Genomic DNA, 21,232 nt, shown 5'->3' on the forward strand with positions numbered 1-21,232 from the left:
AGAAAACCAGTGATATCCATACTTACCAAACAAAACACAGTGAATCATGCAATCCCCCCCCCCCTTTCATATAGTTGTATCCCTTTTGAAAATTACTTCTACGGGCCCTTTTGTCTGGAATGTATTAGATTCTGTTCGGTTGCAATCCAGTTCTCTAAGTTCCTATAAGCAAAATCCTAAAGAATTTTTAAACGATCTTACGTCTAATCATCAAGCCCCGATCACTTGAATATCTCTGCATACTTACAATGACGCCCCGCTAGGGTGACCTTCTTTGCTTTATCAATTTGATACCTTACTAATCATTGATACCATACAGTTTAATCATGAAGACCACACAATACCTTGCACATTCCGTAAACTTTATAATAGTCTGGACATGTTGTATTCCTGCGTGCTTCGTCATTTTTTTTTTACATTGGCACATTGCACTAAAAGCTGATTATTATATCTTTGGAACCTTCATCCTACAATCTTTGCCTTTAAGTAGGTTCCTCATATTTCTTTACACTTAAATAGGAATTGTGACGTATTTGGTGTGGTTACATTGTAATACCTTAAGCACAGAATAAAACATTCATTTTGCGTATGATATTGTTGACAGCAACAAGACAGTGCAAAATCTGACATGAACATGGCATGGTCTCCTACGTCATCCTCGAAAAGATGCATTTACTGTCATGCCTATAGGTAATAGTTATGAAAGATCCTGGGTGGACTGATCTTCTACAAGAGTGATTTTGTTTTAAACGTTTTAAATGCTTATTGGTAAATACAATACACGAAGTTCAGAAACTATTCAAGTAGTATACACTTCGACATAATAGAGGGAAGTTTTGTCCGTTGATATTAAGTGAGATAACTAGGCGTCTTCTCTTAATTTTAAACATTTGTGAGTTCAAAGGGCACTGTGTTGAAACAAGGTTGAAAGACACTCATACTAATGAGGCACTGATACTGATGATAGAAAATGATATCAAAGTGGGACTTCGAGCCTCATGATTGTCGATGAGGATGACACGTGTTGATTAGGTTCTAATGGTAAAGGCCTACAAGTGTTTGGTTAATTTTATGCTAGGAAAAGGGTAGGGGATTTGGCGGGTAAGGGGATAGTAATTTAGTGTAACTTATTTAGTACATTGTATTCTTGATAGATAGATAGATAGATAGATAGATAGAGGGACAGATATTGCTATATTTCATCAACAGGAAAGTACATAGCACTCTTGAAGGAGTGAATACAAAAAAAAGTGAATTTAGAGTGAAATTAGAGCGCATTTCGAGTGAAAAGGTTAATTTTCACTCATTCTGGAGTGACCTCAGGGATCACTCGAAGAATTTAGAGTGATGACCTGACGTCACTCTAAAACAAGTGAAAATGTACATTTTCACTCAAAATTTACTCCAATTTCACTCTAAGTTCACTTTTTTAGTATTCACTCCTTCAAGAGTGAAAATTTTCACTCCATATTTTTTAGAGAGTACGAAAACAATATAATAAGCTAGTTTGCACTTTTCACATACACATAAACGCAATATGCATACATTTATAGCCCATAGGTACACTCCATACAATTTGTTTGTCTTATGGGGTACACAGTCATCCATTAAGTGAACTTACTTTTTACATTTTCCCTGCATCTTCCCTTTAGCCACAGCAGTTGACACTGTCGCCACCGTTGAGGTATGGACAAGGGAAATCATTCGCCTGCCATGCCACTTCGAGGAAGAGCCATTCGCTGTATTGTGGGTTAAGGAGAGCAGCTCAAATCAGCAAAGAATGGTGAAAAAGGCTTCATTTTTCGAAAATAACTTTCTAGGCAAAGAGGAACGCTTCACTATCGACAAAAGCTACAGTCTCGTCATCACCGACTTGCACCTGACAGATGAGGGCCGCTACCACTGTGAACTTGTATTGGCAAATTTAGAGGTTTTCTCAAATTCAACCCTTCTGACGGTTAGATGTAAGTAATAATGTTGTAATCCTGATGCATCATTAAAAAATGTTCTTTGTGTATACAAAGTTTATGCAAATGTTTCACTGGTGAACCGGTAGTCTGAAAGAGGGACACTATTTGATGTGTGTTTGCTGCGTTTTAATATTTCTGATAAAGGAATGTCTATCCCCTATCAAGACAACAGAAATCAAAATTTAATAACGACTGTCAGGGGACCGTTATGTCCAAGCCTAAGTCAATGGTCTTAGAAACAAGATCTTGTGTTGAGCACAGTACAAAAAAAAAAATGACAGATATGATTGACCAAAACAATTGACTCTGTCGTTTCCATGTCTATCACAACAAGATATGGATCGATCACAATAAAAGTATAATAAAAGCAATAACGTATTTGAGTACTGATGACGATGTTATGTTTCTTCGTATCAATTATTTCTTAAGCCTTATTGTTTTGATATCGCGCCATTTGTAGGCAAAGTATTGATGAAGTCTAACTTACGATGAGTATAACGTCTGAAATATTGTATCCATGTGTATTCGAGGAGTACCCAAATCGAACTAAAATCAAATGAAAGCTCAATATGCACAATTGCCCGCTTCCGACGCGAAGAAGTAGACACACACACACACACACACACACATGCACATACACATACACAAACACACACACGCACATATATCAGAGTTATAAAAAGGGAAAATACTTGATTTAGCATAGTTATATTTGCACGACAATTAAGTGCACATTCCCTGTAAGAGTATACTGGTTAAACTGATCATTTACCTAAAGGAAGAGTTTGGAATGTAACGAATGTCTGAATCCTTCAGTGTAATTGGCATTCAATTCTCCCGAAGTTTATACGTCCATTTTATACGTCATAATGATCGGGTCATCCTTATATCGTGTATGTGACCGTGCATGACAAAACCACTAAAAATTCTAACCACTTGATTTTACGAGAGGAATAAAAGAATAAGTGAAATGGGTTACCATAGTCAACCTGAAGTTGTTCATATTTCCTTCAAGCGCTATACCTCTACATTATTTAAAAGTTTGGGATCATAGCAATAATGATAAAAATTTAATGTGTTTTCAAAAAAAAAAATCTCCATTTTTTTTTTTTTTTGGTACAGCAGTGTGATTAGAGATGTTTAAGAGAACAGTTTTATATTTCTTTAAAATCCTTTACACACTCTTCATTTCAACTCTCATAACTTTTGAGAGGATGATGCTTCCGCAGAAGTTGTAATTTATCCTGTACAGAGAGTCAATATCAGATAAATCTGGTCATTTCTTTATTGTTGTTGCTTTGGTAATTTACATCCTATTTTTTGTCCTATTCATCGCCCAGCTATAACGCCTTAGTAAAGATTAATCACCGTTCTCGAACCTAGCTCAACATTTGATTGCAGTTGATTGACGCTTTCTCCTTTTCTTCACTGAGTTTTCTAGTTGATTAGATTGAAAAAAAAAAACCTCATAGAATAAACACACACATACAGACACACACACACACAGACACACACACATACATGCACACATTGGAGATGTGGCTTAGATATTACTTTCAGAAAAAAATAAAGCTGAAACGTCAAAAATGTCGTCCTCGACATGACACCGTAAATGACGTCACATTTATTTGCTACTAATGTAGGAAACTCTACCGCGTCCATTTTTCTTTTCATCTTACCTATCATCATGCACGGACATGAGGAAGAACAGCTGTCTGGCTGAATCATGTGCCGTGTTGAAATAAATAAATGAAATGAAATGAAAATCATTGTCTGTTGAAAGAAAAATCTGGTATTGCCCTTGTCCATTGCAGTTATAGTATAAAGTACATAGATTTGTAAACACACGTTTGCATTGTGTAGCCCCAGTAGTAGACACCGTTCCTACCGTTCAAGGATGGAGAGGGCAAGACATAAGACTGCCGTGTGACTTCCAGGAGGAGCCGTTTGCTGTGTACTGGTACAAGGAAAGCGTGTCAAATCCGGACACATCAACGACTATGGCGTTCTTTGCTGGGAATTTCGTGAGCATGACGGAACGGTTCATCATCGAAAGAAACTTCAACCTGTTCATCACTGACTTGGAAGTAGCAGATGGGGGTGTCTATCGTTGTCAGTTGCTAATGAAAACTTTTGAAGTTCACTCGAATTCATCTGTACTGGCTATCAGCTGTAAGTAATCGTGAATCGCAATGGCTTTATAAAACTTTGAAATTAATACGGTGAGGGTTCACGATGATTGACATTAAAATACAGTTTGACTCTTTAGTATTAAAGTAAATTTATGTGGCAGAGTCCTAATGGATAATGCATATGATTTTTTGCCTATACTCGTAAGATATTTCTCGTTGTTTATTAAATGCAGATTGTTCATTACCTGCCAAATCAACTCATCTGCATATCATATTTCAATAATACGAAAGTATATGCACATTATATACCACCGTTTTTTATCACAAATTCACTTGTGATGAAGAGTTTGCCGTTGGTTTTTGTGCTAATGTGGTAGAAAATTATTGAGAGCATATCTGGCTCATTTGGCGTACAGATGCTCGTATAGTGATATGCCCTCAGTTTAAACGTCACACTCTTCCGACGTGCACTTTTCAGCAATGAAAGTAACCAATTTTCTCACATAGAAATGAAAAAAGAAGAATCTAATTGCGATGTTGTACATATGGAGTCGACAAATTTTCCTTTTGTGTACAAACACAAAGATTTAGTTGGAGACGTATGTGAAAAAAAAAAAAATAATGTTCTTCCAAGCAGTTGTGGTGCGCTGTACTTTAACTCTTACTTTGCATTCCTCTTAGCACTTCTTCAAACACATCAAGACACTTGTTAATCTAACATGACACTGATTGCGTGATATACGCAGGCCAGAACCTCAAAGCATCAATAACTACTGTATGAGCGCTTGTACCATCAATGAAGTGTTAGAAATATTTACCGCCTGAACTGTGTCAATCTTTGAAATATACAAGTCTCTGGAATAAGAACTGTAAGGACAGTGTACTAGACCAATAAAAATCATAGAAACACACACACACACACACACACACACACAATTACCTTGTATAGGGTCTGCACGAAATATTGAACTACCCATTATACTTTTCCACGTTTCCACTTGAACGTCTTTTGAAACTTAAGTAACCAAAGGCAGCAGTAGTCGTGTTCAGAAACGTGTCGAACTCTGCTAGCGAAAAACCTCCCTGGGAGAATTATTCTAGGAGATCGCAGCTGTAGCACGACGGAACTGCCATGGAGCCTTTCTGCTCGGCCGCAAGAGGCCATCGAGAGCGGAAACGTACGTTACTCTAATCAGCTTTGAAATTGAAGATGGGGAGCTAGGGTGTCTCTTGAGTAGTCTTCCAGGGAAAAAAAGATTATTTCATCACAAATTGTAACCAAAATTAATAATTCTGGTGAAAAAAAAAATCACTTAGAAATGGCGGGAAACCCCTCAGGCTTTCAATTGATACAAACATCTTTGCGATGTCCATCAAGTACAATAAATGTTTGTAGGCGCTAATAAGAAGCAAGGGTGGAAGTAGTGTGAATCTAGAAAAGTACGGGTTTAAATACTGTCGACTGTATGCACCCAACTTCGCTCTGTTTTCAATAACATGTTCCAACGATTCAATGCTATGCTTTGGTCTATATGCCTGCAAGCTTGAGGCAAAATAATGGTGCCTGTACAGGCCTGTTAGGGAGGGGTGTCTAGCTGATACATTTTCGCACATTCGGTAGCTTAATTCAACTTTAATTACCCTGTATTAATGATTGTATCATTACAATAAGGTCTTACTTTTCTTGTATACTCTATTAACTCTTTATGTGCCATGGTGGAAACCCCCTGTGTGCCACGTTATTCTGAGACACGAAGGTAGTCATGCTTTGAGAAAGAATTTTGTTTTTCCGATCTGCATAACTTCTACAAATTTCTGCTAAGATGGGCATGATAGTAGGCAAAGTCAAAGAGGAATGCCAAGCTTTGTTACGATATAAATTGTATGACGAATCTATTTTCAATTCTTCTTTTGAATGACCATTTTCTACATTACTGTAAAAGCATGACTTTTGCACATAAAACCGTGACAGAAACTTAGAATGTACAAGCAAATCTAGTTGGGAACATCGCTTGATAGTCGACCGCCACATATAATGCAAGAAGTATATAAGATGAACAAAAGCACGAGAAACGCTTTCATTGTGCTGGGGGATTAGCAGTAATTAGCGGTTTATCGATCGGTCTTCAAGTTGGCGGCTTTGTTTGTTGAGCAGAATATGCGAAGTTGGCACGCCGTCGACTGAGCCGGACGTGCGAACGTGGCACATAAAGAGTTAAAATTCGTATGGTCTGTTGTTGTTGTTTTTTTTATTTCTGTGGTAAAAAAGAAAGTAAAATCAGCGCCTTTTTTTTTTTTTAATTCGAGAAATAAAAATATAGACCTAAATTAGATTGATTCGAACAAATCAAACGGCTGGCATGCAGTGTCCGCCTGATCAAAACTAATTATAATGTTTCAAACAATACGGTCATTTCCTCAGGACCACCGCAGGCCTGATGGCAAGGGAAACTATAGGATTTGTTCAATAGATGTTGTGGATACTTCGAGACCGTAAAAAAAAATGCATTTCATGTATGATGTGGTTGTTTTTTTTTTTCCTGTAGCGATGGCATCAACACATGAAATTGAGGAATGCGACGATGAGAACCATTCAAATCCAAGCCAGTGTTCTTACCAAACTCCCCAGAAAAGCGTTTCTTTTAACCTGACGTGTGTCGTAAGTGGATTCATGCCTAACATTTCAATGTTCTGGACCGAGTCAGGGATGAGATTGTATTCCGTGATTTCGAGACAGACAACCCTTTCTGACAGTACCTACAAAAGGTCAGAGACAATTGCTGTTACAGCCAAACAAGAGACAGAGCAAACCTTTTTATGCAAGGCTTTTGGAAAATCGGTGAAAGGAGCATCGACTGCAGAAATCATCGTCCTGCCTATATCAGGTAGAGTTGCTGTTCTTTTCTCGTCTCCACTACAAGGTCACCATGAAAAAATGAAACTGTGCATCAATACATGCATTTGTTGCTACCGAGAGATAGATTATGGAATACATTGCCATAAGACTGAAATTGTATCTCCCATGTCCTGCACATACAGTACACTGTACAGTATACTGTACACAACAAATATTTCAGAAACATGACAACCATAATGAATTCTGCTTTCAATGCAGACGATTTTCATAATTTCACATCATGTAGTACTGTCAGAAATTGACAACTCCGTCCAAACGATTTGTAGAATTTATTGTGGTCCTTGACCAGAGAAACCAAGACTCTGACAAATCTTAAGCAAATTACACGGTACAGTGTTGATGACACAGGAGCCTCACTTTTTTTTTTTCAGAAATGTAGCAGTGTAATTCCATTACATCAATACTACGTGCTTACGTGTGTACAATGTATACATGCCTTCTTCTTTTGTTCTGCTTCCTTAAGCCCCAACTCATTCATTCTTATGATGAGGCTGCTATGCCATCATCATTGTTCATTGCAATTTGTTATCAATTTTGAAAACATTTATATTCCTTAACCAAATCACTCTGAATGTTGAAGCTCTGTAGTAGGTAAAACTAATTTGTTCTAATGTTTAAGTCTGAAAATTATGCGGAGGTCCCCTTTAACCTATCGTTTGCACGCTAGAACTCTCAGGTAGAAAGTACATGCTCACTCAGTGAATGCAGAAATAGGATGGATTTTCATCTTCTATAGGCACAGTATGCCAGGAAGCTTTCAGGCCTTAATGCGGATTGAAATGTAGTATCATTAACATGGATATGCTTTAAATGCAGGTGGTGAGAGATGAAGGCTTTAGAGTAATGACAGGAAAGAGGAGTGAAACTCGTAGACTTGAGATTCAGACCAGAATCTCAATGAATAACAGAATATTAAATAGTTAAAGGTACTTAGATTATGCTTCAAAACATTACTAACATAATAGATGGAACTTTTAAGTGATGCCCAACGGAGAATGGATAAATCAAATCAAATCAAATCAAAACAAGAGTGTAATTGCAACATTTGTGACGTAATTTTTTTTTTGCGTACTTGTAGCATCATGCCTCACTAAGTTCAAATGCATCATCCATCTCTCAAAACAAAGAAAAGATGAAATATTTGCGTGGATTAGACATGGTTATGATAACTCTCAGCATGAAAATCGCCGGTATACTGATAGTCCCTCTTTGGAACAATAGGTTATAGGGACTACTGTTGAAAAACAAAAACACAAACAAAATATTCTATGCAACTTTGAGAAACAATAACAAACTCTAGAATTTACCATCATTTCTTCAAAAGACCTCACAGTTTTGTTCATTTGCGCTGATTTAGGTATCGTTAAGTTTATCATACAGGCACTCAGGTTTGACTTAGTAATGCAGATAACAATATTACAAACGTAACAAGGAAAGAGAGAACTGATTTTAAGGTAAACATAGCAATAAATTATATATCCGAGTTTTTTGACGCAAAAAGTAGTCAGTTTTTTTTTTTTTTTTTGTCTGTGATATTCAAGTTCCACAGCAATTAGACTGAGTATAGATTCAAGCTGTGTATTCCGGGTTTCCAATGTTATGTGAGTTTGAATGTTGCATGAAAAAAAGAAACAGTTACGAATATATTTAAAAACAGATTCAAAGTCGTGACATTTCCGATAACTCTCTAAAAACATGTTATCTTTACAAAATTAAATCAATCTATATAATGTATTCAACTTATATTCCAGGGAAACAAGACAATACCGGTGTCATCATCGGCCGTGCCATCGGTATACTTGTTGTGTTAATCATCACATTTCTCCTTGTTGGAAAATGCCTTCAAAAATACTTTCCGGACTACCTACCGCAAAAAGGTGTTGAGATATTTCATTTATCTTTTGTTTTTGTATGCTTGTTTGTTTTCTTTTTGTTTATTTGTTTGCCTGGGTGTTTGTTTGTTTGTTTTTTATTGGTAATCAACACTTCTAAGTACATAACATTTATTCCATTTTAACCTTAACCAGTTGGGCTTTGCGATGACTGTACTATTCACCTACAACATCAGATGCTTGATAGATCATGTACATGTTCTTAATGCAAAATATAACTACAGTTCAAAACATGAAACAAACGTGTGATGGGATGGTGATACGACATACTGCGCCGGCAATTGTCCAAAAAATTGCGACAAATGCTCCGTGAAATTTGATCCCTTGAAAATTGTTTCGACATTTGCTCCGACGACAAGTTTATTACTCCACCGACGTTTTGTGCGGGGATACGACTGTTACGGCACAAAATGTCGCCCAGTCACAAATTGTCACCCCGGCTCGAGGCTACAATAAACCAGTTCGGGTTTCCAGTTTGAGCATGCACAGAAAAAAAAAAAAGGTCATTTGTACCGAGAGAAAGGGTTGGTTTTCAGTTTCACTGAGATAGGCGTACGAGATAATGCTATGATTATTCTTTGAATCCTTATAAACGGTGCCTGCCAGTACATCCACCTGACAGCATGCGTGGTATTTGGCAATGTTAACAGAAGAAAGTTTGTTAATGTATTCAAAACAGCACAATGAAATAGATGCTTCCCAAAGTGTTGATTGACGAACCGTTCTGGTCACTTCATCTACACAGGTTCATTCTTTGATAATATACGAGTTCCATCAACTGCTATGTTGGGCAAGCTGCTACATTATGTCGTTTTGAATTGAGTGAAGTGCCTAAACCAACTGAGAAATATGAAAGGTCACTTGTGACCGTGCATCACAAAACGAACAAAAAAGTCGCACTCCTTGATTTTAAAAGGATGGTACAGTATTGGTGGAGATGAGAATTGGGCTTTGAACTTTTTGTGAGATACCAAGAAAACACGTATGGCATAGTACAGATCATACCCTTTCAGAGGAATTTAAAGTTTATTCGAAAAAAAAATCATGTTTGGAATGACTGAAACACCCAAAAACAAAGTAAAACAAAGCGATCGTAATAAAGTGTGGGTCCCACACATTACATGAATCCCTCTTTTTTTTATGTCTGAGCCATTTCAAAACCAATTTTCATCAAATAAACATTGAATTCCTCATAGAATTGCATACTATTTCATATTTCCTAAGAGGTTTCTCATTCTCTCACCAAAAAATGTTAGAAACCTGAAATTAGGTCTCAACCAAAAGTGTACGATAACTTTAAGAGAGGACTCAAAAAAGGTGAAACGGATCAACCAAGTCAATATCAAGTTTTTCATATTTTCTGAATGAGCTACCCTTCTTATACATCATTGTCAAATTTGAGAGCATAAAATGAGTGGGAAAGTGCATTTTCAGCAGTTTTTCTAAAACTTTTTTTTTGGTGTAGAAATAGTGAGATCAGGTATGTCTTAGGGTGCGTTTATCAACTCCTTTTCTCGGCAGAAACAGGTTATCCAAACAGCTTTCAAGGAATTTTTACGAGTTGATAAACGCAAAGCTGTTTTGAAAGCCCTTTAGGAAAGCCTTTTCAAAAGGGTGCGTTTATCAACTCTCCTTTCTCGGCAGAAACAGGTTATCCAAACAGCTTTCAAGGAATTTTTACGAGTTGATAAACGCAAAGCTGTTTTAAAAGCCCTTTAGGAAAGCCTTTTCGAAAGCCCCAAATTTGTGGCTATCCAAACAGGTTTCCTAAATAGGTTTTCAGAAACCTGTTTGTAAAAGCCTTTTGGAAGTTGATAAACGCAAGCTGTTTTGAAACGGCTTTGTAGTCTTGTACTTCAGTACTTGTACTTCTCCTCGGGTCGAATGGCGCAATGCAGCAGTGCAGTGACAGGCCAGTTAAAAAATCGTGTTCGCGAAGAGAGTTGATAAAAGCAACTATTTTGAAAGCCGTTTCTAAAGGGCTTTGGAAAGGGCTATCGAAAGCCGTTTAAACAGGGGAAAGTTGATAAACGCAGCCAAAGTCTCATGCCACCACTCAGAAATATTTGAAGTATGTGCTAAACTGGAGCTACCTCACAGATAGGAAGACAATTGATTCATGTGACATTGCATCATGACTCGTCACTCTCAAAGGAAGATATGTCTTTATGATGGTAATTGCTTTTCGCCGTCCCTTCTTAGAAAACAAGCGGCACATTAATAGTACAGGCAGTCAGGGCTTTGGAAAGGGCTCTCGAAAGGGCTATTGAAAGGGCTATCGAAAGCCGTTTAAACAGGGGAAAGTTGATAAACGCAGCCTTAGAGGCCCCTTTTCATTTTTTGATAATTCTTTCCACACTCTTCACTTTCAAGTCTGATAACTTTTGAAAGGATAATGCTACTGCATTGAAAGTTGGCATTAGTCATGGACAGAATGTGTTAATAAACCATGCTCAATTTCAACTGTATAATCTAATAATCCCTTCATTGTTGTTGCTCCAAATGGTTTATGTCCTTTTCTTTTTGTCCTGTTCATCACACAGCTAGCGCGGTTTGGTAAAGATTAAGCGCTTAAATAGGCAGGATAGACCCTGCACTTCAGAGCCTCTTTTCTCGGGTCACGCTTTTCCAGAGTGGTGCTTTCTTTCCAATATTTCGATAGGTCACGGGAGTCCATTTGAATTGAGTTATACATCATTGTAAAGCTTTCAGTTTGCCGTTTCACAACCTGCCCTTCACTAAAAATCCATGTCTGGCGACTTTTTGTTGGTTTTGTGATGCAGGGTCACATTCGTACCCATGTGCACACGAGCTATCTCCGAACTGGCTTATCTGTGACGGAGTTGGCGGCACAGAATGCATAAGTAGTCGCCTGGCGACAATTTGTGCTGCTTGTGTAGTTCCCAATTTTTGACCTCAATGGCGACAATTTGTGCTGACAAATTGAAACGTAGCTGCACAAGTTGTCGTCGGCTAGCACTATGAATTGTGTGGCTGGGGTGGTTGCTCCGGTGTTATGCTTCGGTGGGGTGGGTAGGACTGTTAAGTTATGCGTATGTGTGTGTATGGGGGGGGGGGGGGCTGCATGGTATGTGTTGTGTATGATTTATAGGTGCGTATTGTGTGACTTCTGTATGCATTTGCGGATAGCTCTGTGTGTGTGTGTGTGTGTGTGTGTGTGCGTGTGTGTGTATGTGTGTGTGTGTGTTTGGAGCATGATAACGCAATCATGTATGTGGAAACTGTGTGCATGCAGGGGCGGATCCAGGAATTCCGTAAAGAGGGGGCGCGTTTACAAAATTAAAGGGGGGCGCACGCACCCCTCCCCCATTTTTTTTCTTTTTATTTCTTTTGCTTCAACAAAAAATAAAGGGGGGGGGGTTGCGTGCGCCGGTTGTGGTCCTCCCTGGATCCGCCCCTGTGCATGTGTGGTGGTTGTATAGTGGTAGTGGTTTGTTTGTCTGTGTGTATACGTGTGCATGTATGCGTACGTATGTCTGTTTGTGTTTGTGTTTTGATGTTCGAGCGAACGAACTTTTTGGGCAGCAGCAGGCACTACTGTGGCAATGAAAATGCCTTCAACGTGTATGAGTACGAGTTTATATAGAGTTCACAGCGGCATTGACTTAAAAATGGTATATGGATGTGTCAATTTCACCGGTCAGGCGGGCTAGGAGAGAGAGACCGAGAGAAAAGGCATACGAGGGAGGTACCCTACCTAAATGTTATCTGTCTTTGTTAATTTCTTTTTCCCCGCATTCATATTCTTCCATCACTCTTAACTTCATCTTCCATATCACTATTCTTTGTCCCAGAATAAGTTTGGCATGCTTGATGCATGAGCGAATAATTTCGACACGCCCTCAATTTATTATATACTTTCTCAATCGTTAGTTGATTTCAGCGCAAACGAACTGCTATTATGCATACCCCAAATGCATAACAACAAGAAAACACTCATATGAATCCTCATAATGCATATAAGCCACCACAACACACGTTCTTCCATAATATGCAATAGCACACGCATACACACACACACACTCACACACACACACACACACACACACACACTCACACACACGATTGGACGGACACTCGATTATCACGTGCGCGTGCACATACACACTTCCTTTAAACCCCACCGTGACTGTTTACATGGCTTGTTTGCATGGATGTAGCCCTGTAGGCCCTAGGCAACCTTACCCCATTTTTCCCCTTTTTATTTCTGCTGTTTTTACACACACACACACACACACACACACACACACACACACACACACAAAATAAAAAATAGATAAGGGGGCACTATAAGAGGGGATGCGCCCCCCCCCCCCCCAATCTGAGATTGCGTCACCCAGAAGTTAATGTCAAAACCCATCGTTTGCATTCCAGGGGCGCATCCAGGAATTCAGTAAAGGGGAGGCGCCTTTACAAAATAATCATGGCTGCCGCACCCCTCCCTACTTTTTTTTTCTATTGTTTTTGGTAAAAAAAAAAGAGGGGGAACCAATGGGGGATGCGCCCCCTTCTCTATCCGCGATTGCGTCAAGCACAAATGTCAAAACGTATTGCTTGCCTTTACAGGGGCGGATCAAGGAATTCCGCAAAGGGGAGTCGCCTTTACTATATCAAAGGCTGCCGAAACCCCCCCCCCCCCACCCCCATTTTCTTATTATTTTTATTTCTGTTGCGTTAACAAAATATAGAGAGGGGGCACCAGAGGGGGATGCGCCCCATCTCGATCCGCGATTGCGTCAACCGCAAATGGCAAAATCAGATTCACCACAAATGTCATAAGACGTCGACCACAAATGTCAACATTTCCAAACGTAATGCAAATGTCATAACGCGTCACAGGGGCGGATCCAGGAGTTTCGTGAAGGGGAGGCGCCTTTACAAAATTAAAGATGCCGCAACCCTACCCCATATTTTTTTTTATTCTGCTGTTTTAACAACAACAACAACAACAACAACAACAACAACAACAACTAGATAGGGGGCACTAGAGGGGGTGCGTCCCCCCCCCCCCGATCTGAGATTGCTCCAACCACGAGTTCATGTCAAAACCCATCGTAATGCCAAAACCAATCGTTTGCATTCCAAGGGCGGATCCAGGAATTCAGTAAAGGGGAGGCGCGTTTACAAAATAGTTATTAGGGCTGCCGCACCTCCCAATCCTATTCATTTGTTTTTATTTTTATTGTTTTGATTTTAAAAAAAAAGAGAGGGGGGCACCAAAGGGGAATATGCCCCGTTCTCGATCCGCGATTACGTCAACCACAAAATTATGTCAAAACGTATTGCTTGCATTAAGGGGGCGGATCCAGGAATTCCCTAAAGGGGAGGCGCCTTTACAAAATTAAAGCGGCCGCACGCCCCCCCCCCACATTTTGTCCTTTTTTAGTCTCATTATTGTTTTAATTAAAAGAGAGTTGCGTCAACCACAAATATCAAACCTCATCGCTCATATTACAGGGGCAGATCCAGGAAGTACGTAAAGGGGGGGGGGGTGGAGCACCTTTACATAATTAAAGCCTGGCGCATCCCCCCATCCTTTTGTTATTATTTATGTTGTTTTGAAGAACAAAAAAAGAGAGAGGGCATCAGAGGGGTTGCGCCCGTCTTCTTTACAAATTCGAGGCTACTGCAACCCCATTTTTTCTTTTTATTTTGTTAAAAAAAAAAAGGAGGGGGGCAAAAGGGAAGGCTGCGCCCCTCACGATCCATGATTGCCTCAACTACAAAACTCATTGCTTGCATTACACGGGCGGATCCAGAAATTCCGTAAAATCAAAACTGCCGCACCCCCCTCCATTTGTTTTTCCTTTTTAGTTTTATTGGTTTAACTAAGAGAGAGAGAGAGAGAGAGAGAGAGGGTGGGGGCACAAGGGGGGATGCTCCCCTTTGTCGATCCGTGATTGCGTCAACCACAAATGTCAAAACTCAATGCTTGTATTACAGGGGCAGATCTAGGAATTACGTAAAGGGGGAGGGCACCTTTACATAATTGAAGCCTGGCGCATTCCCCATCTTTTTGTTAGTATTGATGTTGTTTTGAAGAAGAAAAAAAGAGGGGGCATCAGAGGGGGATGCGCCCGTCTCGATCCGCGATTGCGTCAACCACAAATGTCAAAACTCATTGCTTGCATTACAGGAGCGAATCCAGGAATTCTGTAAAGGGGAGGTGCCTTTACAAAATTAAAACCTGCCGCACCCCCCTTTTTATTTCTGTTGTTTTAACAACAACAACAAAATAGAACGGGGGCACCAGAGGGGGGCGCGACCCTCTCGATCGGCCATTGCGTCAAAACTCATTGCCGCCATTACAGGGGCAGGTCTAGGAAGTCCGTAAAGCGTAAATGGGAGACGTCTTTCTTTTGTTTAAACAAACAAAAAATAAATAAAGAGAAACACATGGGGGTGTGGCAGTCTTTAATTTTGTAAGGGCCTCCCCTGGTTCCACCCCCTGCAATGCAAACAATGAGTTTTGCCATTATCTTGTGGCTGACGCAGTCGAGGATAGAGGGGGGGGGGGGAGCGCGGTAACCTCTCCCCGTCTCTAGTTTTGTTAACGCAAAAGAAATTAAATGACAAAAGGGCGAGGTGGTTTTGCAAGCCTTTGAATTTTTAAAGGCGTCTCCCCTTTACGGAATTCCTGGACCCGCCCCTATAATGCAAGCATTGAGTTTTGACATTTGTGGGTGGCGCAATTGCGGATCGGGAGGGGGTGCATCCCTCTCTGGTTCCTCCTTTCATTTTTTTTTTTTTTCAACAACAGAAATAAAAAGAATAACAAATAGGGGGTGCGGCAGGTTACAAGTTTGTAAAGGCGCCTCGGAGTCCCCTTTACGGAATTGCTGGATCCACCCCTGAAAGGCAATACATATTGTTTGTTTGATTCATCTTCCACCTGAGAAGATGGCTGGATGGCCCATATTCAGCTACGTTAAGCTGGTCTTCCATGGGGTCCAGTTGGGTGTGAGGTGGGACCACTTCACCGGGTTAAACACCCTGCTCTTTGTGATGAATGAATGAAGCGTGATCTATTACATGCATGAGTTGTTACTCTCTCATACACGGGACCTCCATTTTATGTCCTATCCGAGGGACAGAGTGTTTTGCCTCTTGCTAGAGGGGACGGTATGCTTACACACAACATTGCTCAAACCAGACTCGGGTTCGAACCCGGGTCGCGTGATCGTGAGGCAGACGCGCTACCGACTGAGCCCTAATAGTTTTGATATTATGGCTGACGCAATCGCGGATCAAGAAGAAGGCACATCCCCCTCTATGGTGCCCCCTCTTTTTTTAATTAAAGCAATAACAATACAAACAAAAAGGGGTGCGACAGCCCTAATAATTATTTTGTAAAGGCAATTCCCCTTTACGAAACTCCAGGATCCGCCCCTGTGACGCGTTATGACATTCTCAGTACGTTTAGAAATGTTGACATTTATGGTCGACATCTTATGACATTAAATGTTGTGGTTAATCCAATTTTGACATTTGCGGTTGACGCAATCGCGGATCGAGAGGGGGCGCATCCCCCTCTGGTGAATAAAAGTAAGAAAATGGGGGGGGGGGGTCTCGCCAGCCTTTGATTTAGTAAAAAGCGACTTCCCTTTGCGGAATTCCTGGATCCGCCCATGTAAGGCAAGAAATTAGGTTTTAACATTTGTGGTTGACGCAATCGCAGATTGAGAAGGGGGTACATCCACATTCCCTTTTGGTGCCCTCCTCTCTTTTTTTAATCAAAACAATAGAAATAAAAACAAAAAATGGGAAGTGCGGCAGCCCTAATGATTATTTTGCAAAGGCGCCTCCCCTTTACTGATATCCTGGATCCGTCTCTCTTTTTCTTTACTTAAAACAATAGAAAAAAATGGAAACAAAATGGGGGTGGGGGCAGTTCTAATTTTGTAAAGACGCCTCCCCTTTACTAAACTCCTGGATCCCCCCCCCCCCCCCGTGACGCGTTATGACATTTGCTGTACGTTTGGAAATTTTGACAGTTGTGGTTGACGACTTATGACATTTGTGGTTAATCCAATTTTGCCATTTGCGGTTGACGCAATCGCGGAGCGAGAGGAGGCACACACCCCTCGTGTGCCCCCTCTCTATATTTTGTTAATGCAACAGAAATAAAAATAAGAAAATGGGGGGGGGGGTCTCGCCAGCCTTTCATTTAGTAAAGGCGACTCCCCTTTACGGAATTCCTGGATCCGCCCCTGTAAGGCAAGCAATAAGTTTTCATATTTGTAGTTGACGCAATCGCGGAACGAGAAGGGGTCGCATCCCCCATTGGTGTCCCCTCTCTCTTTAATCAAAACAATAGAAAAAAATGGGAAGGGGTGCGGGAGCCTTTATAATTATTTTGGTAAGGCGCCTCCTCTTTACTGAATTCCTGGATGCGCCCCTGTGATGCAAACGATGGTTTTGACATTAACATGTGGTTGACGCAATCTCAGATCGGGGGGGGGGGGCCGCACCCCCTCTTATAGTGCCCCTTATCTATTTTTTTTTTTAACAGCAAAAAGAAAAAAGAAAAAAATGGGGAAGGGTAGCGGCAGTTTTCATTTTGTCATCGCGCCTCCCCTTTACGGAATAAACCTATATCCGCCCTTATAATGCAAGCAATGGGTTTTGACATTTGTGGTTGACGCAATCGCGGATCGAGAAAGGGGCGCATTTCCCTCTGGTGCTCCGTCTCTTTTTTTTTTTTTTTACTTAAAACCATAGAAAAAATGAACAAAAATGGGGGATGGGGGTGCTGCAGTTCTAATGTTTGTAAAGGCGCCTCCCCTTTACGAAACTCCTGGATCCGCCCTTTTGACGCGTTATGACATTTGCAGTACGTTTGGAAATTTTGACATTTGTGGTCGACGTCTTATGACATTTGTGTTTAATACAATTTTGACATTTGCGGTTGACGCAATCGCGAATCGAGAGGGGGCGCATCCCCCTCTGGTGCCCCCTCTCTATATTTTGTTAACGCAACAGAAACAAAAATAAGAAAACGGGGGGGGGGGGGGTCTCGCCAGCCTTTGATTTAGTAAAAAGCGACTTCCCTTTGCGGAATTCCTGTATCCGCCCCTGTAAGGCAAGCAATGAGTTTTGACATTTGTGGTTGACGCAATCGCAGATCGAGAAGGGGGTTCATTCACATTCCCCTTTGGTGCCCTCCTCTCTTTTTCTAATCAAAACAATAAAAGTATAAACAAAAATGGAGGGTGCGGCAGCCCCAATGATTATTTTGTAAAGGCGCCTCCTCTTTACTGAATTCCTGGATGCGCCCCTGTAATGCAAATGATGGGTTTTGACATTAACATGTGGTTGACGCAATCTCAGATCGGGGGGGGGGGGGGCGCTGATCGGGGGGGGGCGCACCCCCTCTTATAGTGCCCATTATCTGTTTTTTTGTTGTTGTTGGTTAAGACAACAGAAATAAAAAGAAAAAAAAAGGGGTAGGGTAGTGACAGCTTTAATTTTGTCAAGGCGCCTCCCCTTTACGGACTACCTGTATCTGCCCTTATAATGCAAGCAATGAGTTTTGACATTTGTGGTTGACGCAATTGCGGATCGAGAAGGGGGCGCATCCCCCTCTGGTGTTCCGTCTCTGTTTTTCTTTACTTAAACAATAGAAAACATGAAGAAAAATCGGGGATGGGGCAGTTCTAATTTTGTAAAGGCGCCTCCCCTTTACGAAATCCAGGATCCGCCCTGTGACGCGTTAGTATGTATGTATGCAGTATGTTTGGAAATTTTGACATTTGTGGTTAATACAATTTTGACATTTGCGTGTTGACGCAATCGCAGATTGAGAGGGGGCGCATCCCCCTCTGGTGCCCCTTCCTAAATTTTGTTAACTCAACACAAAAAAAAAAAAAAACAAAGAAAATTGTTGGGGGGGGGGGGGGGAGTGTCTCGCAAGCCTTTCATTAAGAAGAGGCGACTTCCCTTTACGGAATTCCTGGATCCGCCCCTGTGACGCGTTATGACATTTGCAGTAAGTTTGGAAATGTTGACATTTTTCGTCGACGTGTTATGACATTTGCAGTAAAACGGAAATTTTGATATTTGTCGTCGATGTGTTATGACATAAGTGGTTGTTATGACATTTGTCGTCGACGTGTTATGACATTAGTGGTTGTTATGACATTTGTCGTCGACGTGTTATGACAGTAGTGGTTGTTTTGACATTAGTGGGCGATTTTGACATTAGTGGGCGCTACATACCCCAACCACACAATGCACAGTGCATGTCCGACGACAATTTCAGCAGCTACGTTTCATTTTACCAGCACAAACTGAATAAGCATCATAAATTGTCGCCAGACGACCATTTGTGACCGGGTGACAATTTGTGCCGCCAATTCCGTCACAAATTGTCGCCCGAGCCGGGGGAGAAAATTTGTGTCGCAACTTTTGTTCCTCCGACAGTTTTTTTTTTTTTTTTTTTTCCTGCAAAGTATTCTACCGACTTTGCTTACGTCGAGTGAATTCTCAAGAACATCAAATATATGATAATTATAGTTCACTTTTCATGAGTTCAATGTTAGAAATAAAATGAAATTTATGGTCGTCTTGGGGCATTTGAATATCATTAACAAATCATTTGATGCAATCATTTTTTCTCTCTTCAGTTGATGTTTTGAAAGAGACGAAAGTCTGCGACAAGGATTGTCGAAACCCGGCTCGGGGGAGACAATCCTTGACGGAGTTGGCGTCAAGGATTGTCGCCCCGTCAAAGATTGTCGTCTAGCGACAATCTCTGACGAGGGCTGGCGGCAATGATTGTCGCCGGCCCTCGAAGCACATTTTGCTGGGTATAGTCAAGGCGCTAATTCCTGTACGGGCCTTAATTAAGGAGTTCGTTCAACCCACCCCTCAGAAAAGGTTTGACCACACAGAGTGGTAGATGGGACCTCTAGGAACACCCCCAGGTAGTATGTGAGTCGAAATTGTGGTATCAATAAAATTTTACAGGCCATTTTAGTTGCGACAAGACCTTATTGTTCGAAAAAGAGTCTGCGCACGCCAAGACTACTACACGCAGACTTTTTCCTCAGCAAACAAGGGTTTTTGGGAGCAAAATCACTAGCTGAGGTCAGTGTAGTTTAGTTTCTAGCCGTTTTTATTTCGTGTTTATTTTTTTCCGAGTTGCAGCAAGCCGAGTGAGGTTGCATACCCAGTGATTGTGACCCCAAACCGTTCGGGCGTCGCAATCACTTGGTATGCGCCTTCGCTCGGCTTAGCACAATGTAGTGGGTTTCTACACATGCGCAAGCTGCAACTCGGAGAGATGAAAACGAAATAAAAACGACTAGAAACTAGACTGGGGTCGGTTACGGCTGGCACTGAAAATCACAACATAATCACAGTTTTTTTGCAGTTATTTCATGAATAATTCCTCAAAACACCGTAAAACCATATATATATATATATATATATATATATGTTGCTAGAGATGTCAGCAAAACCATGGGATACATTGTAAGTTAAGATATTGTGCATGGTTACCATGGTAACCAGATGTATACAGGTGATTGATAATCCAAAAAATGCCTCCAACTGCTGCAAACTTTGGCATTTGTTGTTCATCTTTTTTTTTTTAGATAGGTGAATTAAAAGCAAACATTTCTATTGATTATTGTTCAAAAAAGTTTTTTCCTGTTGCCATGGCAACCAGTAATATCCAATCAGGATTCAGCTGTCAATACTTAATAACTAATGCCCATATTTTCAAAAAGCTCAATAAGCATGTCATTCTGCATAATTGTACCATTTACCGTACTTTTAACACATATTTGACTTCAAATTACAGGCAAATGTTGTTTCCAGCAATGCATGGACACAAAATTCCCTTCAAAATCTATGTTAATACAGAGAGCAAAGCCGACGATATTCTGATATTAGCTTTTTAGAGTATATATTTACAGAGAAATGGTTATTCGAAACAACCTTGGAAAAGAGCAGAAGAAAGCAATTGATTGTTCTTGTTCTTAAAGGAAATTTATTCAAGAATGCAGATGAATTCCTTTCTAAAGAAGGAATATACACGTACACTGCATTATCCATCAATGAAATTAAAAACGTGCTCTTTCGTTGGTAAGCTAGGGTTAAAAATAAAAAATGAAATGAAAAGTCATGACATGTAAATTTGTATTAAAACGTGCAGTAATGAATTAATGCTATTAAGGAGAGAATGAGGGAAAATCTTGGGGGTCCTATCCGATTTCTCCAGGTTAACTTTGTAGTGTTGAGGTGGGTAGTTTAACCCTATAAAGCCCAAGGGGGGGGGGGGCACATTGTGCCCCC

At 40.5% G+C, this 21,232-nt stretch overlaps 1 protein-coding gene across 1 annotated transcript in view; it reads left to right on the forward strand.

The window, feature by feature from the left end:
- The window catches only part of LOC140239737 (uncharacterized), a 45,085-nt gene that overhangs the window by 7,465 nt on the left and 16,388 nt on the right, over positions 1–21,232 (forward strand). Inside the window, exons 2-5 of the mRNA XM_072319558.1 lie at positions 1,653–1,964; positions 3,834–4,142; positions 6,649–6,982; positions 8,760–8,896. Coding sequence (XP_072175659.1) covers positions 1,653–1,964; positions 3,834–4,142; positions 6,649–6,982; positions 8,760–8,896 — 1,092 coding nt within the window. The remainder of the gene's footprint in view (positions 1–1,652; positions 1,965–3,833; positions 4,143–6,648; positions 6,983–8,759; positions 8,897–21,232) is intronic.

The sequence above is a fragment of the Diadema setosum genome, chromosome 16 (genome assembly GCF_964275005.1).
Source record: "Diadema setosum chromosome 16, eeDiaSeto1, whole genome shotgun sequence".
Taxonomy (NCBI): Eukaryota; Metazoa; Echinodermata; class Echinoidea; order Diadematoida; family Diadematidae; genus Diadema; species Diadema setosum.